Consider the following 23,658-nt stretch of genomic DNA (forward strand, 5'->3'; position numbering starts at 1 on the left):
AAAAAGTCCGTTTTGAGCGTTGGGAAACCAGCATGCTGCAGTGACTGGGATCCCTTGTCACCATGGGTGCGGCAATTGAATCCAAATGGCTGAGATTGCCCAATCTGATCCTCATTTTTGAAACAACGGTGCACGGTGTTTGATTTTTGGGGATGATTTTGGGGATCAGATATGATGCCCATGTTCGAGCGCTCATGACGGTTGCGATGGTGTCTCGGCCCTTTGCAACCTGAAATCTTGGTCAATGTCGCGTTTAGCGATTATTTTCAGAGAGTACCTTATCCACGGATTTTCGACAGTGCTCACGTGAGAGAATTTTATCTTGCTTGCAATTTGCAAGACCTTTCGACAGTTTCTATCCAAGTGTGAGTGAGTTTTATGCTTATCATACGTTCAGGACCTGATGTTCTCTGGCGGCAATGTCTGCAGCAAAGACGTTCCTGAGACCTGATTGATCACAATTGACTTCAATTTAGAGCTTTTGGTTTTCCGGAAGATGGTTTCACGGCAAGAGAATATTTTTATTTTTTATCACGCCACTAAATTCTAATAATAAAGTCTTTCTGTCAGAATTTCCTGTCTTGTCAATTTTTTTTCCTTGCTTATTCCGCTGCACTTTTAGTACAAACCGACCTGATATGGCTAACAAACAACAAATCTTGGAACAAGACAACCAAAGAGTAAGCAAAATAGACGATAAGTCTTTATATCTGATCTTTGCCTAACGAAGTTCCGCTTTCTTAAATAGAGAGCTCAGGGTCCTGTGACTGCCAGCGACCCTATGCGGCTGCGCATGGAAGCCTATGTGAAAGACTTGCAAAATCGAATTGTAGAGGGTATTGAAGCCGTGGATGGTAAAAAGTTCACACGCTCAGTTTGGCAACGCCCTCACGGCGGTGAAGGCATCACCTGCGTCATGCAAGACGGGAATGTGATGGAAAAGGCGGGTGTAGCGGTATCCGTTGTGTACAGCGAACTGTCCAAGGAAGCAATAGAACAAATGCGTCAAGACCGCGGTAAAGCTATTGAAGTATCTGACGAGCCTCTTCCATTTTTTGTCACTGGCATCTCACTGGTCATGCATGCCAAAAATCCAAATGCCCCGACGGTCCACTTGAACTATCGTTATTTTGAAATTATGGGTCCCGACGGCAACCCCAAGATGTGGTGGTTCGGTGGCGGTGCCGACCTTACACCCATCTACCTGTACGAGGAAGATGCAGTTCACTTCCATCAAACATACAAAGACGCTTGCGATAAGTTCGACAAGGACTACTACCCCGAATTCAAAAAATGGTGTGATGATTATTTTAAGAATACCCATCGAGGAGAGCAACGTGGTATTGGTGGCATCTTTTTTGACGATTTCAACCGTAAACCGGCTGAAGAGATCTTCCCGTTTGTCCAAGCTTGCGGCGACTCGTTCCTGCCTTCGTACGTGCCTATCTTGAAGAAGCGCTCGGCGATGGAATACACACCGGAGATGGTCCATTGGCAACAGCTACGCCGAGGCCGATATGTCGAATTTAATTTGTTGTGGGATCGTGGTACGCGTTTTGGATTGCAAACGCCTTGTGCTCGTGTTGAAGCCATCATGATGACGCTCCCGCTGACGGCTCGTTGGGAATACATGCACGAACCTGAACCGGAATCAAGAGAAGCCAAGCTTCTTGATGTCCTTACAAACCCAAAAGACTGGGTTCCACTGGCTTAAACCTTCATCATCATCTACCCTAGCCAAACAAAATTACTACTACTACATAATCCCCAAATACGCCTCAATTTATCTCCCACGTCTAATACATAATCGTGCTTTTGAACAGCGGTCCAATTATCTATTGGCCGAATTGTTTCCTCTTCCTCGTGACAGATGTCTTGCATTAAATAATACTAAAGTACGAATGCCTGTATCTCTTGAGATCGAAGAGCTTCACGGATCCTTTGATTTCTTTGATTTCCTTGTCGGAATACAAGAATTGCTATGCCAATGCGGGAGAACGAAGGAAGCCAGGGACCTGCCACTGTATGATGCCATGGAATGGATTGGCGTGCCTCCCGAGCTACATGGAAGAGCAGCGTTACCAAACTGTTGTCTGGATGGCTGCGAGCGATGCCGATAGCACACTAGAACAGCTCACAATATGACGGAAGACAAGTATAATCGGCCAAATCGACCACCTGCGCAATGTAACGTACACCTCAACCTTAATTTATGGGCTTTGCCTTGTCACCGCACGCTCAAATCAAGTTGTCAATTGTAAATAAGCCACGTATTATTTTCCAGCTGGCAAATTTCGCTTTAAAATCGCAAGACGTTGAGGTAGCAGGAACAGTGAGGTCTTTACACGCCATGACTGGAACCTTGAAAGACTATCTGGTCATGATGCCATTGTCGCCTTGCTTCTTATCACGGTCATTCAGCGGCATTAAAGCGCTGCAACGAGGCGAAACAAATACTTTCCGAGCTAAGCATCGATCGCGTAGTCTCTCGATCATTGATTGTGACAATCGATCACGTGTGGGGAGATTCCCTTGCCGTGAGATTTGTGGGCATAGCCAATTGTGACAACGTCTGGCTTTTCCTGCAAGTATGCTCTTTTGAAATTGAACGGCTTTTGGTACTCTTGTTTGAGCATGGAAAGCCAGCGACCACGCACTTATCTCGAGGACTATCGAACTCTTATGCTCCACCGAATGAGCCGTCGGAACTGATCCATCGATCCACACGAGAGAATGCCGCTCGCCACAAATACTCAACAGCAATGACTCCATGACAGCTTGGTCTACAAACGTACTTTCGTACATTTCGCTGTTGTAGGGTTCGCTACTTGACAAGACTCGTTTTAGCACATGCAAAACAGCTGCCTTTGTGAGGGGCAAAAGTTCGTCATCCTCAACGTCATCGCTGTTGTTGCCACCAGTTTCGGAATCGTGGGTGTTGTCAGTGGAATGACCAGGCGTCTCCGACGGGCTCCCAGGGAAAGCAGTGAGGTATGGACGAAACAATACCAAAGGTATTGCCTGGTAAAAGGAAGAAATATAGGCCGAAGGCGTTCTCCATTAAAGTGGTCCGGAATACTTTTGATTGAAAGTATCGCGCGAAATCAAATCTCGGCCAACTGCAATGGGACGCATAGGTCCCAGTGAATCCATGTAACATACATTGAGAAAGCTTGTTCCAGTTACGGGTTTCTTCTGTCGGAGGAAAGCCAAAGAACCAGATCGCAGGCTTGCCCATATGTCGATTCAGATCAAAACCGAGAGAATGATCGGGATACGATAACTAAAGATCGCTAACTGATTATCATAGATCGCAGACGGAAAAATTATGAGTAAGAAATGGTGGGAAAAGATCAGGAAGTGAACAACAAAGAAATCAAACAAAGAAAACATCACGTCACCTAGATGACCTTGACTCACTGACTTGACCTTGACTCGCTGACTTGACCTTGACTCGCTGACTTGACCTTGACTCGCTGACTTGACCTTGCCTCGCTGGTAATTTAACCCTCTCAGGTTTCCCGATTGCTGATATAACAAGACTCGATAATTCGCATATGCCCCTGATTTTTTTAATCAACTGGTAAAAAACAAAAGCGTGCCCTTTCTAACTTGCTTGGTCCACTTTTGAGCAAATGCCGAGCCTCTTATTTATTTGTTTGTTTTCGTGGAATGATACCTTCATTAGAGCGCTTGCCCGTTACGATACTTGTCCAAGCATTTTATGAGAATGTCTAAGAAAAGGTCGAAATCACTTCAGCCTGAAGCTATTGGAAGTCTCATTTCACTATTATAATCGGGGTCATTAACGTTTCTTCTCAAGATCTTGCTGCGTTTCTCTTTACTTCTGGCCACTGACCAGAATTGCTCGATTGGATTGATCTCAGAAGAATATGAAGGCAAATAGATGCGGGATTTTATGGATATGGTGAGATCTTGAGTGATGGCCTTTCGTGTGTGGCTAATGGTCCATTTCATTCATCGTGGCTTTTCGAAAGCTCACATAGTCTCCGGTGACCGTTCTCTTGCTTATCGGTGTAAGGACATCTCCTCGCTTTTTGTTTTCATTGAAAATAGGGGAGTTGAGGAAGCCGAACGCTGCATTCATTTAGGTCCTCAGCAGAAAATGGTGCCTAGAATAGTTGTTCTTGTTGTTCGTGTTTTGGGAACTTTGACCATGCCATTCTGCGTTTTTCCCATTACGAACCCAATCCAAACGCATTCTGCCATACTCTTGATAACAGAACCTTTCCCATTTTTTCAAGCAAGGATTGAATGCTCGTTTTATCTGTGATTTCGAGTGTATAATCGTGAGCATTTAGTATGCTATTATATATCCAAGGATGCCCAAGACTTGTTTGTCGGCAGCAGAACATCTGGTTTATCAGCCAAGCAGGCTAAACAGGGTAACCAAGACTAACGGATTTTTGCTCCAGCCATCAGACGAAGGCAGCAATGCGGGGATTTGTCATGAAGTTTTTTCTTCTCGCCATTAAAGGAATTTACTTTCCGGAAAGAGCAAACGTCAAACAGCTGAGGATGAATCGGAATTGAAAAGGCTGCATCACGCAATTTTTTAAAAGTCCATGCACCCAGTGAGTAACCCGATAAAGTAAACCTTGCATACACCAGAAGCAGCAACCACAAACAATCAAGTAGAATGTATAATATGTTCTTTTATATGGATTAAATGAATTACAATCACAGAAAGTAAAAGAAAAACGATTCAAAATTCTATGACAAGAATAACACCATCTCTGTAAAAGAGTGATGCAGCGGAGTGGATGGAGAGAAGAAAAAGTGGAGTTTTTCAGATGATCACATTTAGTTCATGAAGATCATACCGGAACCTTCGTAGACAGTGGCGATCTTCTGGATGGCGTTGACGAAAGCAGCGGTTCTGTAGTCAGTGTTCTTGATGTTGGCAGTGTTGCGGGTTTCCTCACAAGCCTGGATCATGGTATCTTCCAAACCAGAGTAGATCAAGTCGGCTTCCTCGGCACCGTGGACAACAGCCTTGCGTTCAGTTTCGGTGAGCTGGCGGCCAGCGGTTTCCTGGACAACTTCCAACAACTTGGTGCGGCTGGTCTCGTCCCATCTCTTGTTCATACGACCGAAACGGACGTGAGACAAGTTCTTGAGCCATTCGAAGTAGGACACGGTGACACCACCGGCGTTCAACAACAAATCGGGAACAACGACAACACCGCGCTTCTCAAGGGATTCGTGAGCAGCAGGGGTGACGGGACCGTTGGCACCTTCACCAATAACCTTGGCCTTGATCTTGTCGACGTTACGGAGACCGATCTGGCGTTCAAGAGCAGCAGGGATAAGGATATCGCACTCTTCTTCGAGGATCTTGATGGGATCTTCGAGGATCTTGGCGGAAGCAGAGTAACCGCGGAAGGAACCGCTGGAACGGTGATGCTTGTAGAGATCCTCAACGTTCAAACCGTTGGGATCGTAGATGGCGCAATCTCTCTCACCAACACCGATGACCTTGGCACCGTTGGCTTCGAAGAACTTGGCAGCGTAGTAACCGACGTTACCGAAACCTTGGACGATGACGCTGGTACCTTCGATCTTACCGCTCAAACCAGTCTTCTTCTGGACTTCGGGGTAGCTCAAGAATTCACGGATACCGTAGTACACACCCAAACCGGTGGCTTCAGTGCGGCCACGGACACCGCCCAAAGACAAAGGCTTACCAGTGACACAGCCAGCTGCGTTCACATCGTCGGCGTTGAATTGACGGTAGGTGTCCATGATCCAGGACATTTCGCGACCGCCAGTACCCACATCGGGAGCAGGGACATCAATACCGGGACCCATGAACTTCTTCTGGCACAATTCCATGGTGTAACGACGAGTGATTCTTTCGAGTTGATCGACAGTGTACTTCTTGGGGTCAATCTTAATACCACCCTTGGCACCACCGACTATGATGGATAATGAGCTTGACTTTTCCTTTTTTAGTTTCCGTTTTTTTCCCAGTTACTTACAAGGAACATCGACGACGGCGCACTTGTAGGTCATGAGGGAGGCCAAGGCTAAAATTAGAACGCAAACATGTAAGTCTCTTGTAACAAACAAAAAAAAGGACATCGCAGGGGTTCGTTGTAAACCCATGATGTACGCAAACGATGCATACCTTCGACTTCCTGAAGATCGACTTCCTCGGAGTAACGGATACCACCCTTGACGGGCAATCTGTGGCGAGAGTGCTGGGCACGGTAACCTATTGCGAAACATCATGTTTTAATTGACCGGGTCCCGAATACGCACGTACTTTTTCTTTTCTCTGAGTCTTACCTTCAATGACTTCGTACTTGCCATCCTCCAACTCAATGGGGAAGGTGACACGGAGCATGCTGTCAACGGCACGGAGATGGGCAAGAGTACCAGGGTTGACACCGCTGAGCTTGGCAGCACGGTCGTAGTAGAGTTCGACACACTGCAAGAAGACGGGCTCATCAGGTTCACAGGCGCTGTTGGCGGCTAATAAAAAAAAACAAACAACGCGTCAGTCAACCCCGCACATAAGAAAAAATAAAATATTCCCAGGGATTTATCCAGTAACACATCTGACTGAGAATTGATCTCATTTTTTTATCACCCCACTTTTCCCATAAATAAAAAAAAACCAGAAGGATAATTACAGGTGGACATGGAGCGCATGATAGCGGGCATGGCGGCACGGCGCATGGTGGTGGCGGCCAAGGGGCGAGTGGCGGCACTAGAGGTGTATAGATGCGATGAGACAACGGACCTTTTTTTTCGGTTTTACGGTAGATGAAATCTTAAGAGGCAAGTAAGGATCACTTACGCAGCAGCGGGCAAGGATTTCAACAAGAAAGCCATTGGGGTGGAAATTTGTTGGAGAGAGAAAGACAAAGAAGAAGCGTTTCCGGCTGGAAGAAGGTCCAGTATTAATAGTGTAGAAATCCGACGCTTATCTGCGCTTGTGACTGGTTCTGCCCGCAAAAACCCGCCCGCTCATCTTAAAGAAATACAAATATGGCCGCCGCCAGATAAGCAGACCAATGATGTTACACGCCATCTCGAAGAATACCTCTTCTAGGAAATTTGTAAAAAAAAAGGCATCTGTATGGTAATTGCTGCCAAGTAACCCACTTAACAAACTATCCCAAGGATCGGAACGTAAACAAAGTCCTGAAACCATCACGTCGCCGTGTTTCTCATGCACCCCATTGATTGGTTTACTGCAGATCATCTCCCAATCCTATTATCACTCAATGTGTGCATCTTTCATTGTAATTCTTTTTTTATTACACGAAACAAAGATCGACAGCAATAAATGGGCAACTAAGCACTGCATCGCATCCATGATTGTCTACAAATACTCATTACCTTGATTCCTTGCTTTTAAAAGCCCATCATTTTTTCCTTGGGGCAACTTGCAAATGTGGACCATTGTCACCGGTTCAAGAATAATTAAGATAGTCGGGTACGTGAGCTTTTTTCCAGACCGGCGGCTATCGGAAAGAAATAGCCGTAGATAAGATGAACGTTGTTAATATTCTCCATGCCGGCTCTCTCCTTTTAGTGAGAAAAAGGCGCTCCATGAGAAGAACTAACAGAAATATACACTCATGAAAAACTAGTAATATTTCCAATGATACATTCATAATGCAATGTGATCCTTTGTTCATAAGATTCTTCGTTTTCCGCTCTGACGTGTCTTCAATAAATGACATGAACAACTCGCCACTTTTTTTTTCTTCCCCAGAAAAACCTATTTTTAAGGCATACCGAGAAAGTGAAACAGAAATCCCAGATTTTCATTGGATCTGCGTGAATAAGATCGCATGCCAATATTGTTCCTTTTTCTTCGCCAGAGGGTTTTCTTAAATTCTCTTTTTTTGTGGCTCCTGTCAATAAAGTACCACCCGCATATGCCATATATGGTAGCTCATGCGACTGTGCGTGGAGTGATTTCCCCAGCCACGATTTTCAGTAGCTGATTTCATTTTTTTTGGGTACGTCAATGCCTGGGAGATAAAGAAAGAAAAAGCATATCTTTCCCATGTTACGGTACAATGGTGATACAAGCGGTGAATTCGGCTCATGCAATTTCTGATCTCTGCACCAATACATCTGATAGGAAATTGTCGAGATCATTTTGGCCAAAAGCATCAAAATTTAAACTCATTTCGACCACATGACAACCCTACTTTATATTATACCCCGTTCCGAATTAGAGAATACCCTCCATGTATGATAAACCGAACTATGCCCTGACTGCCCACCTCAAACAATGTTCGGCCCCTTACCTTGTCAACAGGACTTACAGAAAGTGGTTGGCCCACCCCGTAATGCCTAGCTTGGAAGACACCATCCTAGAAGACCAAGAATGTACGTTTTCTATTTTCTGATATAGCAGTATATCTGCTATGAATGACATACTACTTCTTCGTGATAGTTTACGTATGTTTCTTGCAGATTATGTGTTTACTAAATAGGAATGCTTTTCTAGTGACTATCCCTTACAGTTCATCCTCTAGTTTTGTTTGCCGGATCTGTTGGCCACAAGTGACGTTGGCCTGATTTATACCTTCCAACTTAAACTCAAACAATCGCTGTTAATCTCCGATCGTGAAGTTACTTCCGTAATGTAAGCCATTCCGATAGATGATACGAACAACGTAGTAATACATGCGTTTCTTTATTTATTTTGCGCCCTCCCAATCTGTAGGTTTTTATTAGGCGGGTTTAACCATTATCGGCCTACTACATTCTCTGGAGACAAAAACATTCTCGACCATCTTTCTGACAGCACCTGTCAACAAGTTCTCACATACTTTTTCTTCTGGAAGGAGCTTTCCGGAATTTGTAAGCCCGGTATTGCCAAGGATACCACTGTTATTGCCTTGACGAACCACTTCCAATTCTAGAATGATTATTTTTCGTGAACGGTTGTCCCTGTCGATAAATTGATGGAAGACATCTCCGACTTGCTAAATTTGGTAATGTGCCTGCTCCAGGACCAATGGCAGTTAAAAAAGACCGCAATTATTGTCGACAGTACCGATCCGTATCTTTAATAGAAACGCATATCGTTATGGTGTCTGTACCTATGTCGCCCATTTTTGATGGACATCACTTTCTGAAGATATCCACATAGGAGCTTCTCAGAAGTACGATTTATTCGGTGAAAGAACAGTCAACGAAAAGATGCGTCTCGCCTGAATATTCAGCTTACTCAGCAGAAAATGTTGGACCGAGAGAATTGGATTGGATCACTTGTTGCAACGCAATCAACCGAGTTAGTCAGTGGTGCATTCGGGACGGCTTGACATTGCTCAACAATCTCGTTTCTCAGATTGGAGAGAATGAACTAGTATCTTTCTGGCACACCTACAGCTATTGCTGTGGTTATTATTGTATCCTTCAATTCAACCATAGTTTCATTTCATGACTATACAGAGTTTCCCCATCTTAACATACACTTCCTTCATTGAGTTCTGGGTGATCAGGATATGGAACGCAAGGGTGCTCGGCCGCATTTTGAGCAAGCCATTCTTTGTGCTGTATTTTCTGACAAAATTATCTCCCTTTTTATTCCGGACTGAACCAGCACGAGTGGCAATATACGCCTTGCTGGCGCACGCATTCAATCTATTGCAATTACTGTACATTCTCTTCAACATGCTGTTACCGGTGGTAAGTGGATATCCCAAACATAGTGCTCAGTTTTTGAACCTGTTAAAGATTTTTGTCTAACGCGTTCTACAGCAAACAGTTGTCTTTCAAAGTGGCCATGACCTCCCGATGAAGTGCGCCTAACTTGGGACGTGGAAGGTTCTTGACATTGCAAACCGACAATGACTGAAGCCTTCGATGTTTTAGTACCGCGATTGACTGGAAAGGGTTGTGGAATATTTCATAGTACGGCTCTCAGCTCACATACGAGTGATGAATCGAGACCAGCGACGATGCTTCACAAACGGGTATACGTACGGTATGAGAGTGCTTTCTCAGTAAAAACCATCCATAATGTTCGAGTGCCCTCAAGTCGCGGTAAGTGAATTGACCTCGCCTCCCGAAGATTAGGTCGGATGCATAATATCAATTACACTCTGCTTTTTCTCCTGATCTTCATCACGAAAATTGATATGAATGTTCAACTCATGGTACACTAATGCGGCCACCAACTTATTGGAACCTAGCACAAGTACTAAAACAATAAGAAGGGAGAAATTGACAGGCCTTTCGGGGAACAGGGATCCATTCAGCGAACTCTAGTATTTGTTGTGAAGCGATAATCCATGGGCATGATGAGGAACTCGACATCCACGACAGCTAGAGGATCTTTTGGAATGGTTACGGAACTGTGAATTTTGAGTCCAAGAGCAATGCAACTTGCCCGTAATGGTTATGATATATGGAGAGCTTTCCAGTATTTCGCTAATCGAAGTCATCCTACGGTACTTAATAAACTTAGAAAAGTTTAATTTACTACTGATGAGTTGTAGAGAAAATTTTAAAAATGAATTACGGGAAGCAGATATACCAGGCATCTCTATGTTGCCGTCGACGTTGTGGATTGTAACTGTCGTGGATTTATAATTGAAATTTCTTCCTGTGTGTACTTTAGCGCCGACCGTTGAAGAAGGTACTGGGTCTTTCAAATATCGAATCGGTAATGGTACATAAAACCATTTGTTGCTGTGCCTAAATGAACAGAATGAAAATACAATTTGTCCGTAAGCGTGCCATGATCAACCTCAACGTTGCCTGTATCAGATCCAAATGATCAAACTAATCGGATGACATCCGAGCTTTGACTAGTTAAGCATGACAAAAAGACTTGAAATTTGAGATATGTACATGGCGACCGTTTCCTACAGGTCAGATCGGTAAATGATGGAATTGCCGATGAACACTAAAAACCTATATAGAGCTGTATCATTCAACTCTCGCAAGACACAAACAACGACCTTCTCATCAAATATACTAGTGGCTGCTGTGTTTGGATCTTCTTTCTTCTTCAATAAGATATAATGGGAGCATGGCAATCTTCAGCATGTTTAAGGGCAATCTCAGCAGCAGAAAGGAGTGTTATTTTTTATCCTATATGAATAAAACTGAACCGCTTATAAATAACTGAAACGTTCCTTCGAAACCGATATAAGCAAATGTTTGCTATAACGAATCTTAGAGATCATAATTCAATAAAAAAAAATTACTAGAAACTCCATAGATCAGCAAATCCAAAAAATAAACTGCTACCGTTATTATGAACCAAGGCTATGTCACGGGGTGGCCTTGCTGGGAAGGAACGAGAACCGAACTGCCTAAAAAAGGTATTTCTCCGTCCGTCACACATAGCACAATGTATCGATAGCAATGCGGAATGGCGGAAACAAAGCGGGGAATAGGCGGATTACGAATTATGTCACGTAAAAACGCGTCGTAACGGCAAAACACATTTCCAGCGGCTTGCCGGAGGCTTATACGCAGTCAAATCATCAAGAAAAGCAGTCATGATTTGTCCTGATCATTGTGCTTTAGATGAGAGAAGATTGATACGTGGTGTTAACGGGGGTAGTAAAGAAAGTTTATTCGGGAGAAGGAATGTCTCCCTTATTTTAGAAGCAATGGGATCTAATTTATAGACAAAAAATACTCTCTCGCGGAGACATTAACTAGCGTAGTCGATTGTCCCGCAGGGACGAGATGGATCATGGTGAAAAATACAAATAGAAATAATCACAGTGAAACATAAAAATGATGGCCAAATCCTGAAGACCGCCGTCGGCACTCAAATAAAATTGATGATTGCGTCGATGTCCGGTCCGAACCAGTAGTCACTGACGTCAGCCGGGAAAATTCACAACGGAGTGTCTCATGCTCCCCCCCTTAGGCTGCACGGCAGGGTCGAATGGTTCACTTGGTCGTTCTTGACGGGCGATCCAGGCTTGAAACAGTTCACCAGTGCGTCGTACCATGACGTCAGGGATCATGTCCTTTTTCCTGTAGAACGGCACCAAAACGTCTCCGTTTACCCCACCCGCGAGTCGTCCACGGTTTGGTCCTTCCAGATGATAGGTCCCACCCTTGTTGACCCTTACCACGGTCATGGGTCCCAACCAGCGATCCGAAAACTTGGTAGGCGTGACATGATCCTTCATAAGCACTTGCTCACCGATAGCAAATGGTCTGCGGAAATACACATGTTTGTCATACCGTTTCTTGGCTTCCAACTGTTTCTGGCGCACCTTCTCTCTGGCAATAACCCGGGCCTCCTCGCTCATTTGCTGTATCGTTTCAACCCTGTTTGCAACCTCCTCAGCTAGTTCATCTTCTACAAAGTCTTCGCGTGGGGCAGGCCAGGTACCAGGCGTTCTCAATTCATACCCAAATAGCAGTCTAGACGCGGTCATTCCAGTAGAGTCATTGGTCATGGTTCGGATAGCTAATAATGCGGGGTTGACGTATTTATCCCAGTCTTCTAAGGCACCATGGTCGCGTATGAGTTTGGAAAGAACTTGGACTAACGTCTGGTTCATACGTTCACATAAACCGTTTGTCTGTGGTCGGTAGGCGGTTGTTGTTAGGTGTCGACAACCTAGGGATCGTAAAAAGTGTTCAACATATCCCGAAGTAAAGTTTGAGCCTCTGTCGGTCAGAATGTGTCTTGGTACACCATAGTTTACGATGACGTGATCGTATAGAAATTCGGCAGTAGTCGTTTCGTTGATGTTCGGCACAGCTTGAGCGACTGGCCAACGGGTAAGATAATCGATTGCCACCAGGATATACCGATTGCCTTTCTTCGATTCTAACACCGGTCCAACAGCGTCGCATCCAATCATTCGGAACGGTTGATGTGGAATGGAGATCGGGCGGGCAGGTTCAACGCGCTGTCTAGCGATCTTAGCTCGGAATTGACAGGTTTCACAACACTTGATAACTTGTCTGACTTTCTCGTATAATCTTTTAGCAGTATAGACCAAACGCAACCTCTTCCAGGTATTGTTGACACCAAGATGCCCTTCGTCATGAACTTTGCGGATGATTTCTTCGACGTTTCCTTCGTGGAGAACCTCTTGTTCAGTAACCATTCCATCCTTAGACTTCTTGAATAGCCGTCCCCGGTAAGGCTGGTACTTCTTTGCCTGTCGCCGGACTTTCTTCTTTGTGGCTTCATCCACGTCCAAGGGATAACGGCCTTCCATCAAGAATTGGTAAATCGACAAGTACAAGGGGTATTCCATGGGGTTCGCTAACAAGAGCGTAGCACTTCTTCTTGCTTCTTGTACGTAAAGTAATAAGTTTCAGCAACCAATAAATAAAAATAGCTTTAAGATTTTTTTTTTTTTTTTTTTTTTTTTTTTTTTTTTTTTTTTTTGATCAAGGATAAAAGGAATTATCCAAAAAAAAAGGATAAGGTAATAAGAAGAATCCGACTATATAAGGTATTCAAAAGAAGATAAAAAGGATCAGCCCGAGAAAAAAGACAAAAAAAAAAAAAGATCCTTTTGGAAATTTCTACACTAAGTCTATATATAATTGATGAAATTCGGGCTCAATAAAAACCACATGGGAAAAGATCTCCCGAATCCATGTATTAGTCGCTCTAGTCATCGGCCAATAGTCGCGAAAGCGAGTCCGCTGGATTCAGCTTTCCAGGACGATGTTGTATGTCGAAATCGTAGTCCATGAGCGCTGCTGCCCATCTCTGTACCTTGCTTGAGGGCGTCTTGCTCTTGAATATATACGTGAGGGCTGCATGATCCGTTCGTAACTTGAACCGTCGGCCGGCCAAGTAGTGTCTATAATGATGTACGCCCCATATCACACCGAGGGCTTCGAGATGCGTTACAGCATAGCTCTTCTCGGGACCACGAAGGCTTCTGCTTGCGTACGAGATGACCTTTTCCTCGGAATCTTGACCTTCCGGTTGCTGAGAAAGGATCGCGCCAATACCAGCTGTCGAGGCATCCGTCGTCAGAATTTGTACTTGCTGCCGATCCGGAAAAACCAAAAGAGGCGGGTTCGTCAAGGCTTCCTTGAGGGCTTGAACGGCTTGCGTGTGTTCTCGGGTCCAAATAAACGGTTCATTCTTCTTTAAGAGCGTCGTCAGCGGTTGTGCCACCTCCAAATAGCTTGGCACAAAGCGTCGGTAGTATCCAGCGGTTCCCAGAAAGGAACGAACATCTTCTATGTTCCGGGGTAAGGGCATGTTGATGACCTTTTCGACATTACGGTTGCATGGGGAAAGTCCTTGTCGTCCTACGGTATGGCCAAGATATTCCACTTCGCTTTGGGCGAACGAACATTTCGCTTTCTTGAGTTTTAAGTTCGCTTCCTTGCACATCTGGAAGATGGTCGCTAGGTGGTCCAAATGTTCTTCATATGTCTTCGAATAAATAATTATATCGTCGATAAATACAAAGACGAATTCACCGATGTAGGGACCTAGGAGTCTTGTCATCAACCGCTGGAATGTGGCGGGCGCCGATGTAAGACCGAATGGCATTACCGTAAACTCATAAGTGCCTTGTCTTGTCACGAATCCGGTCTTCTCAATGGAATCTTCTGCGACGGGAACTTGCCAGTAGCCGCTGGCAGCGTCCAATGTGGTGAACCAATTCGCGTTTCCCAGGGAGTCCAACAAGTCGTCTATGTGTGGCAAGGGGTAGGCGTCTTTGATGGTCACTTGATTCAATCGTCTGTAATCTATGACCATACGGAGGGTACCATCACGTTTGCGCACGAAAAATATGGGTGAAGTCCAAGTCCCTCGAGATGGTCGGATCAGTCCTAACTCTAACATCTTCTTGATTTCCTTGCGGAGGTACTCCTCTTCCTCCCAGGTTAACCTGAAGGGCTTGGATCTGATCGGCTCAGTAGGTGCTAGCGGGATTTCATGCTCAATTTTTGAGACGCGGCCAAGACCAGAGTTTTCAACGAAACAATCTCCATTGTCCTGAATGAGTGCACATATTTCCGGGGGCCATTCCTCTTCGGGTGCTTCCAAATTTGGCTCCAGTACCTCGTCTTGATAAGAAGCTAAACTCTCGCCAAGCCCGCACGCTAGTGTGGCTTCTTTCTTTTCGGAGTCGTCTTGACGTAAGTTCACTGCGTAAACCGCCGTGGTGCTAAGCGCCGTTAATGAGTCATCATCGCTTGCCACATTTTCGCCGTATAGCTCCACATAGTTGCTTCCGTGTTTCGTAGGAATGATGATGCGTGCTTGCTTGAGATCTTGCCTTATACCATAAGCCCGGAACCAGGTCATACCCAATAGGAGAACATCACGACTGCCAGTTGGTTGAATACACATGTGTTCTTTTCGAAGCTTTCCGGCCACTCGCACCGGAACATCGATGGTAATTTCACAGGGGCCCCGCGTGGAATCGTCAAAGGCGGATAATTGAAGTTTGTCTCCGTTCGGAATCAGACCTAAGCGTTGCGCTAAATGCTTGCTAATTACCGAAACACTAGCGCCAGAGTCGAAAACAGCTGAAATAACTTCAGTTCCGATACTTACAGGGGCGCGAAAAGGTCGGCTTTTACGCATTGCATCATAATCGTAGGGGTAGTGATATTCCGTATCATCGGTTTCGTAATCACTGATGTCTTCATTGGTCGAGGAGGTTTCCCAGGACGATTCTTCAGTACTGTCGCTTGAACCTTCGGTTTCCGCCGGGTGAACTTCGCCGATTGCCATAGGCGAGAAAACCTCTTGCTTGGGTCGTTTACCATATAGATACCGTAGTCCGTCTCGCAAATCGTGGTAAGCGTTTTTATCCAAGGCAATCCAGTCCGCCATGGTCAATCCAGCCTCGGTAGTCGCCAATTTTCGCCAAACGTCGTGATGGGCCAAGGGAACCGGTAGACGTCTCAGAGGTCTTCGCTTTCGCACCGCCTTCTGGGCCACAGGTCGCTTGCCTTTATCGTCCTTCTTTACTCCACCTGAGTACTCGCCAAGTTGTGCTTCACTTGCGGTACGCTTAGTATTGAAAACTTCAACCGTTTCCAATAAATTCACGGGTGAAGAAACCACTTCGTTCTTCGTAATCTTGTCGGAGGTTTCGTTCGATGATGATGGTAGTGGGGTACCAGTAGCCTCCTTTACTGGTACCCGTTCCCTTTTCCCGGAGCGGACAACATATGAGTAGGCTTTTTCGGTTGCGGACAATCGGGTAGCTTGTGGCCAACTTCGCCGCAATTCCAACACTCGACCTGTCGAGATTGGGAGCCACCAATAGTACGTTTTCCAGGAGTGCCGCCTTGCACTAAATGAATTTGGATAGCGCGAATACCTTCGGCTAAATCGCTTAGCGTATGGGAGAGTGCGTCACTAACCACACTATTCGTTGACGGTTGGATCGGGTAAGCACCTTGGGGACTTTGGCTATCGCGCTTCATCGCTCGAACGGTATATTTCTGCTGAATAACCTCCGCACGTCGGGCTTGCTGTACTGTTTCCTCAAAAGTACTGGCACGTCCTCTCTGTTCGACTTCGTACGCTAACTCGGGACGAACGGCACGTAGGAAGGAATGGATCTTGAGGTTTTCATCCATAATGCCCACGAGCTGAAACAATTCCCTAAGACGGAATGCAACGTCTTCCACTTGCTGATTCTCCGTCTGTCTCAAGAGTTCGATATCGTTCCAAGCCTCGTCAATAACCTGTGTCGAGGCAAACTGTTTCTTGAACTCGTTTTCGAACGAGGACCACGTATGAACACCACCTTCCTTCAGGTCCCACCATCTGAGGGCTTGCCCGCGCAAGTGAGAAACGGCAACCAGGATAGCCTCGTCATCGTTCATACCAAGACCGATACGAAGCCTATCTAAGACTCTCAACCAAGTAAGGGGATCGATATCAGCGTCAGCTCCAGAAAAATGCTGAGGGTCCGCGACAAAACGAGAGAAACGGGTTCTAGTAACTTGGGTTGACTCCTTGTCCATTGTCGAAATAAAAATTCTTGTTGTTGTTGTATAAATGACACGACGTATACGTATTTAATTTTATGTGCGCCCAGCTTCTCCACCAAAATATGATACGTGGTGTTAACGGGGGTAGTAAAGAAAGTTTATTCGGGAGAAGGAATGTCTCCCTTATTTTAGAAGCAATGGGATCTAATTTATAGACAAAAAATACTCTCTCGCGGAGACATTAACTAGCGTAGTCGATTGTCCCGCAGGGACGAGATGGATCATGGTGAAAAATACAAATAGAAATAATCACAGTGAAACATAAAAATGATGGCCAAATCCTGAAGACCGCCGTCGGCACTCAAATAAAATTGATGATTGCGTCGATGTCCGGTCCGAACCAGTAGTCACTGACGTCAGCCGGGAAAATTCACAACGGAGTGTCTCAAGATATAGTCTCGGATAGTATAGTGGTGAGTATCCCCGCCTGTCACGCGGGAGACCGGGGTTCAATTCCCCGTCCGAGAGTTCTTTTTTCTTTTTTCTGCTCCCAAGATAAAATGGCGAACAGATAAAAGAAAATCTGGTTTTTTTTTATAAAAGAACTATCGAAATGATCTAATAAAAAAGTAAAAGATTTTCCCTTTTTATTAAGGGTGAGTAAGCACATGTCTGTTGAAGACTGATGCTCGCCCTAAAGTCTTGGGAAGATGAATCTAATGAACAAAAAACGCTGCGAACAATAAAATTATGAGAAAGACATGGAGGTCTTGAAGCCCAAAAGAAATAAGACTGAAATTAAAATAGATTGATCAGTGCCCTCTGACAGGATGCGCCGACATAGATATGGTGCCAAAGGCAGGAGGCAAATCAACTCCGTTCATTATCCGGATGGACCTCAAGCAAAAAGTTAGATAAAGCTAGCCGTTGTGTTGGAAATGGCCAGATACGTACTTGATCCATGGTAGTTAGGGGTTTCGTTGTCCAGCAACAGAAATACTGAAATCTAAAACGAATGGCACCAACTCGCTCCGTATGTCGCCCTGAGGATAAAAGAAACATCGTCATTGCTTTGAATAACGGATCCTTTAACTTTCCGGATCAATCAAAGACAAGCTCACTGTCCATATCGCTTCAATGCTAAAACGGATGCAAGAGATTTTAAATTTCAGCCTAGAAGAGATGAAAATATATAAAACATTCTCTCAAGAACATAACGCTTATTGCTTCAATGCAACAGCGACACGTCTGAGTTGTTATTATCTACACGAAAATGTATGATCCCAGATCTGTCCAAGTGGAAACAAGGACTTTGAAGATTAAGAAGGAATTCCCAGCCGGCACCGAAGAAAGTCTAAAGCTTCTGTAGTCGGGTGCGGGAACTGCATTACGGTATGAAACAGAGATTTGATGGTTGCGGAAAACATTCGGATCGTTTTTGCCTTCATGGCACGCAATCGCAACGAACAACCACCGCCTTTTAAAGCACGTGGATGCCGTCCAAGTGCTGCTTGATGAAAATAAGGTGGAATTCTGTATTGGAGAGGTGTGATTATTAACTTACTGATAGATAATAATCAACGAAAAAGATAATCACTGCCGGGGAGAAATGAAAGATGACGTGGTCCACCGAAGAAAGAAGGATGCAGAATTCACTTCATGATTAACTGGGCGTCATTCGGCTATAAAAAGGACTGCCTGGAAAAATGGAGGATATACATAGGTAGCTATATGGATGGCAATACGAATTTATTGGTGAAGTTGCATTTATGTATTGGTTCTGAGATGTTCTTTCCTGCGCTCGTTAAGGTAGCAGTAGGAATATTGAATACGAAAATGAAAACAACTAGGATCCTGAATACAATTTCACCTTCCAACATGCCAGTCAGGCAAACTAAAGCAGCTCCGCTTCAAGGATAAATTCATAGCATATACTCGGGTGTCAGATATTCGGTGTCCTTGATGAGAGGAACTACGACGTTTGTTTTTTCTTCCAAAGCACCGGTATTCAGACGAATATCGATTCGTATATATGCCAAAACATTTGTAGATCTACGTCTAGTCTCAAATTAACCAGAGACACTTGACAGGTAATTTTATTTTACAGAAGGAGAACTCGATATTCTGCAGAGTTCAAACACATAGTACATCCTATCAAATTCTGCGGTGTCCTGCATAAAGGGATTAAAAATCCATGTAACTAGAAAAGAAACGAAGCTTTCAAAGGGCTTTTTCTACAAATGGCGAGCGCAGCAGATTGTCGTGTTCGGTATAATAAAAAATACATTTACCATGCATCCGTTCTTCTTTCATCACATCATCTACATGTTCACGGATAAACGCATACAGATCTCAAGCCTGATCCATGTACTCCAGAAAGATTGCAGTTCAAATACACTGAGTTTTATTACACTCAAATCCGATTACATGAGGATGAACGTCATGATCACCTTTATTCAGGAACCGATCCCTTGACATAAAATAATCACTCGATTTATATGCACAAGCTCATCATCTCATCGTCACCAAAAGTCTCAAAGATTATCGTCTCCTTCAGTCATTCGTCCATAGGACATTCAATGACAATATCTACAGATAAATGTTTTCTTAAATACGAACAATTCAAACGACGATCCGTCATAAACTATATAAGCAGACGTAGAATGAATAATTGATCGATAATCAACTGTTGTTACTCAAATAAATCCAAGTCTCAAAAGATTTCCTGTTTCTTGATCTTTACGTTTTATTCACTACCAAACACCACACAGGTGATGGCTGAAATCGATAGTTCTTTCAGACTGATTGGATAAGACTTGGTCCTCCTAAACCTGGGCTGCAGACAAACACCCATTGATTCAGCCTGGTATCAGCGCATCGGATATTTTGTTTGCTCTGCTTATCGGCTGTATGACCCAATCCACCACAGTCTGGTATCTAAGGGTCGGATCATATGCAGATACCGCGCGAAATTAATTCCTCGCAATTTGGTACTATAAAATTCGCACAGGGAAGAGTAGGCTTGTCATCACCAGAATATTAGGTATAATCCGCGATGGTCCTGGATCGGTTCTATCGCTTACTTAATGGAAATAGTTTCGATGCCGGGAAATCGTACAATTCTATGACCACCGTGATTGGGCTGTAGATCAACCGAGGCGGTCACTTCCATGGTTTCTATCCGCCTTTTTTTTTCTCTCTTTATTTCTTTTTTCTCTATAGATTATGTAAACATGCTCTGGATCGGTAGCTTGGTTGCTTACCGAGTGAGTGCCGTGAGCACCTTTGAAACTAAGACTCTAAAGCAAAGCTCACAACGAGCTGTGAGGTTAGAAACTCGATGCATGACTCCGCATACAGCACTCGGACGGTTCTAGATTATGTATTTTTAACTTTTCATCATCTGTTTTCGAGATGTACGTGGTAATCGTGTTGATACAATTGGTGGGCACTAGGGCGTTATATGCAGAATTGAAAACATTTCTGTTCACCGTCGATCCCAATCTACTTCGTCGAAAAGTAAGTGTAATTGATATATTGCATTTAATTTCACTGATGACCCTTCAAATAAAATCTAGTACAGAGTAAATAAAAATTCGCTAACAGTGATGATGTGATATCCACAATCCTCGGAGATGATGGACAACCGGGTGGTCACAATCCACTATGGAGTCGGTATTGCGTACCTACAAAATCCAGGCCATTATAATATGAACTTCGACTAATTCGCAACATATTCCGACCGATTCGAGACATCTTTGGCGTCTAAAATTCTGAAGCATTGTGGGTGAATTGATCAATAATAACAGTAAGCAGCAGGCTTGGGCCAATAACGTACATGGTCATGCATTATAGTCAAGGTATCGTGTGTGCAGGTATCACTACGCAGCCCGCTAATACATTATACATAAAACAAATACTTTTCTACCAAAATCAGTAGTCCCTCACTATCAAGACTGATATCCTGAAGGAGGATGGGAAATAAAAAGCACATCATTATATCCGTCGGGAACCACAAATACAACAGGACTACCATCGTCTGCTTTGGAAGATGTCAGGTGTTTTGAAATGATTAAAACGCAGGAAGAGGATGACAGTTCTTGAGGACAAGAACAATGGAATAGCCATGATGGATCGGGAAGAGAACCGAGAACATCAACAAGATATAAGTTTGTGGTACAGACAGATAAATGATTGCTTTATTCAAATCGAGATATGTTTGATAGTTATACCATAGTCCATGTTCAATGAAGATAGGTTAAAATATAATAGTATAGAACAGCAAAACGGACATGCTGAACTGGGAAATTAGACGCCGTCCATTAAAAAGCAATCAAGATGTCAACGAGACCGAGTGAAAATAGGATGATTTATTTCACAATGAACACTGATAGTGTCAAACTGATAAGGGGAATTAGCCAGGTGGACAGGTAGGACAAGAGCAGATAATGGTATCAAATGCTTCCCAGGGACATATAAGCATTAGAAGTTCGAATGATCAGGAATAGAAGGCAGTAGCCAAAAGAAGAGATCGAAATAAGACGGATTGAAGGAAACAAGATATGATGACAGAAACAATGATTAGAGTATGAAACAAGATAATTGATCGAATTTTATTTGAATATAATGATAAAACTATTTTATTGATTCCTGGTTAATCGTCCCTTTAAAGGTGAGCTTCAATAGAAAGGACGATATCTTGAGCCAAGAGAAGATAATAACAATCAGAACTTTTGCATAAGTATTACAAGTCAAAGGAGATATTGCAAGGGTTATGTCTGTGCCGTATATGCGATTGATCATATTGCATACAACGATCAGATTATCTCGTTAAAAATTCATCTCTTATCCTGTTGCGGTCCTGATTTCTGATCCCTTTTCTTATCTCGTCCTGCCTTGTTTTGTTGCTTCCCGTGGAATTAAAGTCATCGAGTTCCTATCTACTGTCTTGTTTTTGCTGTACAGTAATTCAACTTCGTGTCTGTGACCGTCGATCTTTGCTGCCCTGATTTAGCTCAGAGCTTCTCACGATTTTCTCCAGCTTATGTTTGATTTTTCGCCAGCCAACGTACCGTTTTCCATTCACCGATCTATCATTTTCCATTGACTGGTCAACCACATACCATAGCTAGAAATAGCATAGCCTTAACGAGATAAATCCCCCCTCCTCTGGTTTTCTTTACTTAGGCGCTCAATTGAAGAGCATCTTTTTTTTTTACTGGAATTTTCAGTCAGGCAACAAAGGCCTTTGGCTCTTCGTGACTTTTTGTTTTTATTTTATCTCTTTTTTATCTTCGTCGAGTTCGTGAACTTTACGATGTGATGCATACCGTTCACATATGTATCTGGTGCTCGTTAACTGAAACCTATATATACTACAGCAATTTACGATCGCCTTACCAACAAACCGAAAAAACCCTAACCTCGCTACCATTTCGTTTGCTCTCTCGCCTAGATTCAACGCATTACAGTGGGAATGGTCATGACTGATATTTTCAACAAGATCCATTACATATCCGACCTCCTTTTTTGGCATAAAATATCCATCTTCCCATGAGTCCGGATATTCTTTCTAGTTGTCATCATCTTCTCCTCAGTCCAAGAAATCGCCGTTAGCGATTGGAAATTCACCTATAAAGAAGTGATTTATTCAGGAACCATATAAACACCGATCAGTGTTCATTGTGTATAATAAATCATCTGACATATCGGAAATTATCCTTTGGTCATGGCCATTCCCGCGCACGTTGCCGTGGCCGTAATGCATGACCGTGTGCATTATTGCCCTACGCACGTTCCTCACTGTTATCATGCTGTTCATGCATCAATGTCCGCGTTCTGATCCTTTGAATATCTCACCTTCTGAAGTTCGTTGCTTTGCCAGTTGACGTTTTGAAATTGTCGTCATGATTTCTCATTGTAATTTCCATAATCCCTACTTTTCATGCGTTGATGTTTCGCTTTTAATTTTTGATGTACCTTTTCACCCTTTAATTAATGTTCCGTTTTGTCACTTATTGGTAATCCGTTTTCATGTATTGTGTTTATTCTTGATCAACTAATATCTAGCATAGTTTCCCTTAACTATAAATACGCTAATAGGTACAAAAAGTATTTATACCCACCTATCCGATCCCTTTTGATGCTCAGAGTAGTGCATTTATTTCTTTCTTTACCATGTCAATTTCCGGTTCAGACGTAACAGGTCTTTTGTCTCTCTGATTCTTCCTTTTTCTTTCCCGATTCAACGAATGATACATTCAAACGATCTGATATACATCGTCCACAGTATATTTGGTGCTCACACAACAGCAACGAACTGATGCCGTAAATTCCGGCCACCATACCAAAAACCAATTGTGTTTCTGACAATGTTCGCTTCCTTACGTTCTGCTGTTCCCTCATTTATCTAATGATAATCTTCATTTTACTGAACGGATTCAGTTGACCCTCAGCTTTTACTCGAAATGAACCAAATAACATATCAGCACATCATTTCATCTATTCTCATCAGCACTTTTTTTTCTTTGCATATATTGATTTTCGATCCCAATATAATGTATGTCTTATACTTTTTTCTTTTTCTTTTTTAGTGGATGATGTACACAACAACTTAATATACATCGATCTTAATGCATTTGGTTCTCACTCAAGATTCCGAGCTAATACTGTACTGCAAAAATTCTGACGATTTAATCTTTGTTGTCTGATTGAAAATCTCAGAAAAAAAAAAGAGAAAAAGTG

General features: G+C 43.5%; 3 protein-coding genes and 1 non-coding gene across 4 annotated transcripts; 2 read left to right on the forward strand and 2 right to left on the reverse strand.

Annotated features, from left to right (window-relative positions):
• Positions 1–638: 638 nt before the first annotated feature.
• Positions 639–1,714, forward strand: BYT42DRAFT_618152 (coproporphyrinogen III oxidase, aerobic; the record flags this gene model as incomplete). Its single annotated transcript, XM_051572248.1, has 2 exons — positions 639–680; positions 749–1,714. 2 exons carry the CDS (start codon positions 639–641, stop codon positions 1,712–1,714), a joined length of 1,008 nt encoding a protein of 335 aa, XP_051418768.1.
• Positions 1,715–4,662: 2,948 nt separating this feature from the next.
• On the reverse strand, positions 4,663–6,928 carry BYT42DRAFT_600576 (uncharacterized protein). The gene is made up of 6 exons (XM_051571004.1): positions 6,827–6,928; positions 6,660–6,736; positions 6,313–6,498; positions 6,152–6,238; positions 6,003–6,050; positions 4,663–5,939 (listed from the first exon to the last, which is right to left on the reverse strand). Exons 1-6 carry the CDS (start codon positions 6,859–6,861, stop codon positions 4,825–4,827), a joined length of 1,548 nt encoding a protein of 515 aa, XP_051418769.1. The 5' UTR covers positions 6,862–6,928; the 3' UTR covers positions 4,663–4,824.
• A 3,686-nt stretch (positions 6,929–10,614) lies between these two features.
• BYT42DRAFT_549736 (uncharacterized protein) lies at positions 10,615–12,407 on the reverse strand (the record flags this gene model as incomplete). Its single annotated transcript, XM_051566091.1, has 2 exons — positions 10,615–10,695; positions 12,096–12,407. 2 exons carry the CDS (start codon positions 12,405–12,407, stop codon positions 10,615–10,617), a joined length of 393 nt encoding a protein of 130 aa, XP_051418770.1.
• Positions 12,408–17,370: 4,963 nt separating this feature from the next.
• Positions 17,371–17,442, forward strand: BYT42DRAFT_t142. The gene has a single exon. It is a non-coding gene; the product is annotated as a tRNA-Asp (tRNA).
• Positions 17,443–23,658: the final 6,216 nt, after the last annotated feature.

This window comes from Radiomyces spectabilis (genome assembly GCF_025331425.1).
Source record: "Radiomyces spectabilis strain NRRL 2753 chromosome Unknown BYT42scaffold_16, whole genome shotgun sequence".
Taxonomy (NCBI): Eukaryota; Fungi; Mucoromycota; class Mucoromycetes; order Mucorales; family Radiomycetaceae; genus Radiomyces; species Radiomyces spectabilis.

What these genes read in the sequence shown, in the direction of transcription:
- BYT42DRAFT_600576 (XM_051571004.1), bottom strand. Translation starts at nt 6,861, where the DNA reads ATGGCTTTCTTGTTGAAATCCTTGCCCGCTGCTGC. An exon ending in AAATCCTTGCCCGCTGCTGC is followed by an intron (nt 6,737 to 6,826) that starts GTAAGTGATCCT and finishes ATACACCTCTAG; the next exon opens with TGCCGCCACTCGCCCCTTGG. An exon ending in CAAGTACGAAGTCATTGAAG is followed by an intron (nt 6,239 to 6,312) that starts GTAAGACTCAGA and finishes GTTTCGCAATAG; the next exon opens with GTTACCGTGCCCAGCACTCT.